Here is a 9,505-nt window from a genome sequence, read left to right on the forward strand (position 1 = left end):
GGTAACTCCTATCCCTAACGGAAAACCACTGGGCTAATCCCACCGCTTGCCCTGTCGTTGAGGAAGCCAGCCATGGAGGAGGGATTTCCTGTTGTAGCTAATAATTGATACTAACATTGTCCACTGGCTGGATGCTCTCTGTGCCATCTGCTGTGCCGTATGGTTTGAAATTCACGATCATCTTGAATTCTTCAACTGCTCAATGAGAGATGAACTATTACTTTTTCTACTTGACAGCTGGGGAAGCTGAGGCTGGCAATTTGCATAAGGTCACACCGTCACAAAATGGCAGGCATGTTCAGGATAGGATTCTCCCTGTCCCACAGACCCCTGCTGTGCTTCCAATGCCAGACACAGTGCCTGGCACACACAGCATTTATTGAGCCCCCACGACGTGTGTGCCAGGCATTGTGTTAGGTTCTGGGAATCTGGTTCTGAATAAAGCAGTTAAGGTGCCTGTCAATGGGGCTTGCAGCCAAAATGGAGAGATTAAAAAAAAAAAAAACGAATGTATACAAATGTGAAGAAAAATGAATAGCAATCATTGTTCTGATGAAAATCCACTGGAAGAATGTAATGGCGAATGAGTGGCAACAGGAGAGTCAACATTAGACCAGGTGGTCAGGGAAGGCTTCTATGAAGAGGAGACATTTGAGCTGAGCTCTCAGAATTAAGAAGGACCCAGACATACAACCTCTAGATTCTGAGGGTCATCCAGTAGAATATTCCACATATATGTATATATATACACACGCACATGAAATATCCTATATCTGTGCTGTCCAATTAACCACTGGCCACTTTGGGCTATTGAACATTTGAAATGTGGCTGGTGTGACTTAAGAACTGAATTTTAAATTTATTTTTACTTCATTTTAATTACTTTAAATTTAAATAGCCACAGGTAGCTAGTAGCTACCGTGCTGAACAATGCAGGTCTGGAGAAAGGACTGTCCAGAGAGAGGAAGTAGCAAGTATAAAATGTCTAGTGTGGGGGCATCCAAGATGATCTAAATAATTTTTTTCTTTAAATGTCTGGTGTGTTTGAAGAACAGGTCCATGAGGCTGTACCAGAGGAAGTCAGAAGAGAGAGGCTGGAGACGGGGGTCAAAGAGGTTGGCAAGGGCCAGGCAGCACAGAGTCCTGCACACCTTGGGAAGGCTTTTTGGATTTAATTTTAAAGGAAGTCAAGCCTGGAAACAGCATCATCTGACTTTCTTTGAAGAGTCCTCAGCCTGCTTTGAGAAGACTGGATTAGAGGGATGTAAAAGTGGAAGGATCTAGGTTAATATTGTAGTCATTTGGGCTAGAGAAGATGGGGCTCGTACCAAGATGGTGGTGGAAGAGTAGAGATAGCAGGTATTTGGGAGATAAAACCAACAGGAATTGATCGTGAGTGATGAAGGAAAGAGGAGAGCAAAGATGACTCCCAGGTTTGGGGCTGAGCACTGACTGGAGTGGGAAAGAGTGGAGGGAACAGTTTTGACTGAGAAGGATCAAGTTGGGAATACAAAGCTTAAGATGGCTGTAAGGCATTCAGATCAACAGTGTTTGAGATCTGAGCTTAAAGGAAGAGTTCAGGGCTGAAGATGGTTAGCCTATAGATGATATTTAAAGCCACTGAGGCAACCAGTATGTATGCAGTGGAAGGATAAAGAGATGGGTGGAAAGATGGTCGGATGGATGCATGGGTGGATAAATGAATGGATGGATGGGTAGGTGAGTGGATGGATGGATGGATGGGTGGGTGGATGGATGGATAATTGGATGAGTGGGTGGATGGATGCATGGATGAATGAATAAATGGATGAGTGGATGCATGGATGGATGAATGGATGGATGGATGAGTAGATGGACAGATGGAAGAGTGGATGGATGGATGAGTGGATGGATAGATGGGTGGATGAATTGATGGATAATTGGATGAGTGGGTGGATGGATGGGTGGATGGATGGATACATGGATGAGTGGGTGGATGGATGCATGGATGGATGAATAAATGGATGAGTGGATGCATGGATGGATGAATGGATGGATGGATGAGTAGATGGACAGATGGAAGAATGGATGGATGGATGAGTGGATGGATAGATGGGTGGATGAATTGATGGATAAATGGATGAGTGGGTGGATGGATGAATGGATAGATGCATGAGTAGACGGAGGGACAAATCAATAGGATGAATGATTGGATAGACTGATGGACAGATACTGCCTAGGTGGATGTGTAGGCCAGTCTCACATCTACCTCCTGAAATCCATCCTCTGGGAGAATGATATAGAAAATGCATATGGGGAGAAAGTCAGGCTCCTGCTTACCTATCAGTAACATCCTCATTTTGTCGACTCTTCTCTTAAACCCCAGTGGAGGATTTGGCACTTCTTTGGAAAAGAATGTCACCTCCTTGCCCTGACTCATCTTCACTTGGTCGAGAATAGCAACTGCCAGAGGTCGACAAACTCAGCTTTAGTTCCTGGTCACCCAGGGCAATAGTCTGATCCTTTCCCCAAGCCCAGGATCCACAACTCCAGGGCTCCTCTGCACCCTGGATCCCAGTTTTCTAACAATCTCTCTTCTTTACCAGGCATCTCCCAAGAATCTTCCAAGATTCTCAACAACAATGGGACCAGTGGGTTTCTCCCAGGTGGCTACACCTGCTTCCCCCACTCTCAGCCCTGGCAGGCAGCTCTACTAGTGCAAGGGCGGCTACTCTGTGGGGGAGTCCTGGTCCACCCCAAATGGGTCCTCACCGCCGCACACTGTCTGAAGGAGTATGTGGGGGCCAGGGGAGCATGGGGTAGGGATGAGAATGAGACTGGGATTGTGGGTGGGTAAAGCTGAATTTGAGGATGGAGTTGGAGTTAGGGTTGGAACGGACATGGGGGTGAGAATGAGGCTTGGGGTTGAGATATGGGGACTGGGTATGGGAATAGAATCAAAGTAGGGGATTTGGATGGGATTGCAGTTGAGGATGGGTGTGATGTGTCTGGAGATGAGGAAGGGAGGATGCAGAAGAGGTGAGGCTGAGGATGGGAAGAGGTTGGGACTTGGGATTGGGATGGAGGTGGGCTCATCTTCATTCCTAACCACCCTTTTCCTGCACCCGCAGGGGGCTCAAAGTTTACCTGGGCAAGCATGCCCTAGGTCGTGTGGAGGCTGGTGAGCAGGTGAGGGAAGTTGTCCGCTCTGTTCCCCACCCCGAATACCGGAGCAGCCCCACCCACCTGAACCACGACCACGACATCATGCTTCTGGAGCTGCAGTCCCCGGTCCAGCTCACAGGCTACATCCAAACCCTGCCCCTTTCCCACAACAACTGCATAACCCCCGGCACCACCTGTCGGGTGTCTGGCTGGGGCACCACCACCAGCCCCCAGGGTATGCACCCACATGGGTGGCCTGAGGTTCCCATAGGAGTGGCTGAGGAAACAGGGGCAGAGGTGGGAGGGAAGGTCTGAGGTAGACACCGTTATATATAAAAATATAAATAAGTAAATAAATATATACAAAGTTAGCTGTATCCTCTATATAAATGTGTATAAATTTGTGAATATATACAAACATAAATAGATCAAATATATGTGAATATACTCTATGATGTATATTATGTATTATATAGTAATATATTTATATATTATACAAAAATTATATAAATGTATTTTATAAACTATAAAATTTATCAATTATGTATTTTAAATATGTATTTCTCGATATAGATATCATAAATATATAATCTATAATATATAAATTATACATTTATATATCTAAAAGCTAAATGAATTTTATCATTTATACTATATAAATCATACATATAAAATTTTTATATTTCTATAATTTATAAGATGTTTAATATATTAAATATGCTTTATTAATGAAGCTTCCAATAATTAAATTTAATAATTTAATTATAGATCATTACTTATTAAGGATAATAAATTATATATATGAATATAAAGTTGATGTATATACCAACAAGAGCCCTTTGCATCTCCATAGCAATCCCTGACTCTCTCCCAGCTTCATGTTTATATCCTTCTCCCCAGCATGCCCATCTCCCTTTCTACCATTCTATTAATCTCTCCCATAACTCTTCCCATCCCTGTTCCTGCTTTTCCCATGTTTAATTCTCTATTTCTGACCATCTCCCTATTCCAACTTCCTCTCTCCAACTTTCTTTCCCCATCACTGGCTCCACCACTCTCCTCATCAACCTCCCATTCTCTTGTCCCTTCCCTCCCTGTCCTTCCCTCCACTTTTCTCCTCATCTCTCCCTTCGCCTCTCTCCCATGCCCCTCCATTTTTCTGTCACTTCCATTGTTTTACCCAGATACGTGCTCATCTCTTCTCCCATCCTTCTCTTCCCATCTCTATTTTCTACCAACTCTTTACCCATTCAACTTGCCTATTTAACTTTCATCCCATATCCTATCCAGGTCAGATACCTTAGACCTTCTCTCTCTTCTCCCCAGTGAGTTACCCCAAAACTCTACAATGTGCCAACATCCAACTTCGCTCAGATGAGGAGTGTCATCAAGTCTACCCAGGAAAGATCACTGCCAACATGTTGTGTGCCGGCACAAAAGAGGGTGGCAAGGACTCCTGTGAGGTGAGACCAGGAGGCTGCTGGGTGCCTTGAACAGGACAGAAAGCCAGAATGGAAGTGGGAACAGATGCTGGGGAAAAGGCTTTGTTTCCAGCTTTAGGGGAACCAATATTTATAAGGTGCAACGTCCCCTCACATAGGAGGTCGAAACAAAAAGGGGGACCCAGGGATGGCAAGAATAATTCATCATACGCTCCAGCTTTACCTGAGTGGCTGCCCAGATCCCTGTGTTGAGATGCATAAAGGTTACTATTCTTTCACTCGTGAGTGACAGAAACCCAACTCAGACTGGCTTAAGCAAAATGCTGGCTTTTGTAACTGAAAATCCAGGGTGTCTGGCTTTAGGTGCAGATGGATCCAGGTATGCAAATTGTGTGTTTGGAATTCTGTCTTTCAACTCTAGAAGGTCTTCTCTATTCTGTGTTGGCTTCATTCTCAGTTAGGCACTTCCCAAGACAAGATGGCCCCAGCAGCTTTGAGCTTACATCCTACCCTCTAGGCAACCCTATTAGAAAGAGAACCTCTCCTTTCCAATAGTTCACACGAAAGCCTTGAGCATGATCCTCACTAGACGAGGCTGACCTAAGGCATGTGTCCTGAGCCATCACTCCACCAGAACTGTGGGGTTCTCTGACGGGCCAAGCCTGAGTCACATGGTTAACTGTGGGGGCTGGAGAGGGACCATTCCCCAAATGAAAAAATCAGGAGAGGCTGTTACCAAAATAAGAAGAAATGACCAGGTACAGTAGTTCGTGCCTGTAATCCCAGCACTTTGGGAGGCTGAGGCGGGAGGATTACTTGAGCCCAGGAGTTTGAGACCAGCCTGGGCAACATAGTGAGACTCTGTCTCTACAAAAAAAAAAAAAAAAAAAAAAGAAGAAGTTTTAAAATTAGCCAGGTGTGATGGTGCACACCTGTAGTCCTAGCTACTTGGGAGGCTGAGGCAGAAGGACTACTTGAGCCCAGTAGTTCAGGCTGCAGTGAGGTATGATCATGCCACTGCACTCCAGCCTGGGTGATAGAGCAAGCCCCTGTCTCAAAAACAAACAGAAATAAATAGAGCAAGACACAGTCTCTAAAAAATAAATAAAAATTTAAAAATAAATGTTTAATATTTTTTAAATCAGAAGAAATGGATACTACATGAGCAAAAAGCAACCTGCATCCAATAAAGAAGTTGAGATTTGATTCAGCGAGAAAGAGTACGATACCATATTAATGATACGTGCCTTGATCGATTAGTGATGTCTGCCTTGGGCCCAGGAAGAGAAACAGATGTACACGTGTACTGCATACCCTGCCCAGGCGTGGATGAGTTCACTCAATAGTGAGAGGCACAGAGGAACCTTAAAGTAAAAGCAGGGTCAGCTGCTGTGGGGCAGGGGTGCAAGGTGGAATTCAGTACCAGGGATACAAAAATGGGTATGAAATAAGTTGTTACCATTTTAATGCAACTGAGGAACAGAGAAAGGCACAGAAATTTCTCTCTCTGTGTCTCTTTCTCTGGGCCTATCTCTGTCTTTCTGTCCCTCTTTCTGTCTCTTGCTGTCTGTCCCTCTGTGTTTGTCTTATCTGTTTCTCACTGTCTTTGTTGCTTTCCCTCACAGTGTGTGTGTCTGACTCTGCCTCTCTGACTTTCCTTCTCTGTGTGTGTTTCTCTCCATCTTTCACTCTCTCCCCACATCTCCCTGTCCCTGCCTTGTTTAGCCCCAGTGAGGACCCACCATTCTCTTTCTCTTTCTCCCCCCAACTCAGGGTGACTCTGGGGGCCCCCTGGTCTGTAACAGAACACTGCATGGCATCATCTCCTGGGGAGACTTCCCATGTGGGCAGCCTGACCGGCCTGGTGTCTACACTCGTGTCTCAAGATACATCCTGTGGATCCGTGAAACAATTCAAAAATATGAAACCCAGCAGCAAAAATGGACGAAGGGCCCAAAATAAAAGTTGAGAAACTTACCTGCATCCATCCTCTCACCATGACTTCCTCACATTGTCTATGTAGCCCTTCTCTGCTCCTTCCCAGTGTTCCATTTGAACCAGTGATCCATGTCCTCAAACATGCTCAAGCCCAGCTGACATCCTATGTTTCAGAAGCATTCAGGCACTGCCAGGCCTGCAGTCACCCAGATATTGCATCCCTGAAACATGTCAACAACCTGAATGTCCCAACCCAGACAACGGCCCAGGTCTCTCAACTGCATCCATGGCTTCTGTGAGCCCAGATCACCACTTGAATGTTCTGTCTGTGGAACATTCTTAAATACTTCCATCAGCCCATCTCAACAATATACGTCCTATAAATGGACCATCCTTAACATCCTCCAACTCTTCAAGTATTTATTCAATGCCAGTGTTCTAGACCTTTCTACCTTTTACACTCAAGAGGGCTCTAGACTCCCATGATAGTTCATCCTGAAAATATTCTCTTATGCCCACGATCTTCTGCTCTGACAACACTCTATGTACCTCCGTGACTCACCACAGCTAACACTGGCTCCTGACAATGGTTCATTCTCACACTGTTATGGGTGTCCCAGAGGTTCCAACCCAATCTACCTCCCGCATTCTTCCAATACCCCACCTCTGCCAACATTCCTCTCTCTGAATCAATAGCACCCTAGACTCTAGAGTTACGGGGTTCAGTATACCAAAGGGTATCTTTGCCTGAACTATATTGTCTATCAAATATTCTGTCCCGTATCCCCTCCCTGAACATCCTTCTTCAGTGTCCCTTGCTGTTATATCTTTGTCCATGACTGTAAAATGTAGTGATTTAGTGATTTCAGTCACTAAATCCTTGCTTTGGACAAGTTATAAAACTCACAGTCCCGGGCCGGGCGTGGTGGCTCAAGCCTGTAATCCCAGCACTTTGGGAGGCCAAGGCGGGTGGATCACGAGGTCAAGAGATCGAGACCATCCTGGTCAACATGGTGAAACCCCGTCTCTACTAAAAATACAAAAAATTAGCTGGGCGTGGTGACGCGTGCCTGTAATCCCAGCTACTCAGGAGGCTGAGGCAGGAGAATTGCCTGAACCCAGGAGGCGGAGGTTGCGGTGAGCCGAGATCGCGCCATTGCACTCCAGCCTGCGTAACAAGAGCGAAACTCCGTCTCAAAAAAAAAAAAAAAAAAAAAAACCTCGCAGTCCCTGTGCTTTCTCATCTGTAAAATGGGTTCATAATTTTTTATTGTAGCATTATTACAAGGATACCGTCAAGCACTGCTCGCTATTATCTGCATGGTTCCCATAAAATATTACCTTAGAATGTGAATAACAGCCCTTCAAATTTGCAGTGTCCCAAAAAAGTGTCGCACTCATTTATTTTCCTCAGGAGACGTTTGTTCAGTGTTGACCATGTACGAGCAGTCTCCTGGGTGTTGGTAAATATAGTTTACTTATTCAACAGGTATTTCTACCTACCATGACCCAGGCACTGTTGCAGATGCAAATGATAAGCAATGAATTAAACAGATAAAAACTTCTGCCCTGGTAGGACTTGCATTCTTTTCAGGAAGTCTCCATAACAAAGATGAATAAAGAAATAGGCTGTCAGGCGGTGCTACAAGCCATGGCAAGAAATGAAACAAGGGCTAGGTGTGGTGGCTCCTGCCCGTAATCCCAACACTGGGAGGCCAAGGTGGGAGGATTGTTTGATGCCAGGAGTTCAAGACCAGCCTGGACAACATAGCAAGACCCTATGTCTGCAAAACAGTTTTAAAAATTAGCTGGATGTGATGGCACGAGCCTGTAGTTCCAGCTACTCAGGAGGCTGAGGCGGGAGGATTGTGTGAGCCCAGGAGCTTGAGGCTACAGTGAGCCGTGATTGTGCCACTACATTCAAGCCTAGGTGATAGAGCAAGACCCTGTCTCCAAAAAAAAAAAAAAAAAAAAAGCAGCAAGGATTAAGAATTGGGAGTGTTGCATTGTATATGTGGAAGGGGTAGCATTGCAATTTTAAACAGCATGGTCAGGGAAGAGGACCTAACTGAAATGGGAACATTTAAAGAAAGACCCCAAGGGTAAAGGGAAGCAGCAAAGTGCGTGTGGAGCAGGCGGTACAGCCGCTCCTAAGGCCCTGGGGCAGGAGCCTTTTTGGTGTGTCTGAAGATCAGTGAAGAGTTTGGTGTGGCTGGAGCTGAGCGAGTGAGGAGAGGGTGGGAGGTGAGGGCAGAGAATGAACGGAGCCGACTGTACTGGGTCCCATGGGGCATGATGAGGACTTTATTTTACTCTGAGGGAGCCAGGAGCTACGAGAGGACTCTGAGTAGAGGAGGGACTTGAACCGATTTGAATGTGCACAGGATTCCTCTGCCTACTCCAAGGGGAACAGATTCAGGGAGGCCAGAGAGGAAGGGACTACAACATCCCAGGCAAAAGGTGACAGGTCCTGGACCAGGGTGATGGCCTTGGAGGCCATGTTTTTGTCACCTGATCAATATGTAACCTTGTTTTAGGTGTGTTTCTCTTTAAAGACACCTGTTTAATATATATGCATTGAACTCACAGCTGATGGCAGTGTAACTCATTCTTGAATGAAGCTTCGCTAATGTGTATTTTCTCTTTTAATTTTTCAAAATTTATTTTATTCATTTTATTTTTTTGAGACAGGATCTCACTCTGTTGCCAAGGCTGGTGTACAGTGGTGCAATCATAGCTCACTGCAGCCTTGAACTCCCAGGCTCAAGTGATCCTCCCACTTCAGCCTCCTGAGTTGCTGGGGGGCTCTACAGGCATGCATCATCATGCCCAGATAATTTTCTTTTAATTTATTTTTGTAGAGATGGAGTCTCCCTCTTTTGCCCAGACTGGTCTCAAACTCCTGGACTCAAGGGATCCTCCCACCTTGGCCTCCCAGTGTATTGGGATTACAGGCATGAGCCACTACACCCAGGCTTGTG

General features: G+C 45.4%; 1 protein-coding gene across 1 annotated transcript in view; it reads left to right on the plus strand.

The window, feature by feature from the left end:
- The window catches only part of KLK13 (kallikrein related peptidase 13), a 9,701-nt gene extending 3,138 nt beyond the window's left edge, over positions 1 to 6,563 (plus strand). Inside the window, exons 3-6 of the mRNA XM_017512469.2 lie at positions 2,586 to 2,772; positions 3,111 to 3,379; positions 4,471 to 4,607; positions 6,360 to 6,563. Coding sequence (XP_017367958.1) covers positions 2,586 to 2,772; positions 3,111 to 3,379; positions 4,471 to 4,607; positions 6,360 to 6,548 — 782 coding nt within the window. The 3' untranslated portion in view covers positions 6,549 to 6,563. The remainder of the gene's footprint in view (positions 1 to 2,585; positions 2,773 to 3,110; positions 3,380 to 4,470; positions 4,608 to 6,359) is intronic.
- The last annotated feature ends 2,942 nt before the right edge of the window (positions 6,564 to 9,505 follow it).

Source organism: Cebus imitator, unplaced genomic scaffold (assembly GCF_001604975.1).
Source record: "Cebus imitator isolate Cc_AM_T3 unplaced genomic scaffold, Cebus_imitator-1.0 Scaffold473, whole genome shotgun sequence".
In the NCBI taxonomy this organism is placed as follows: Eukaryota; Metazoa; Chordata; class Mammalia; order Primates; family Cebidae; genus Cebus; species Cebus imitator.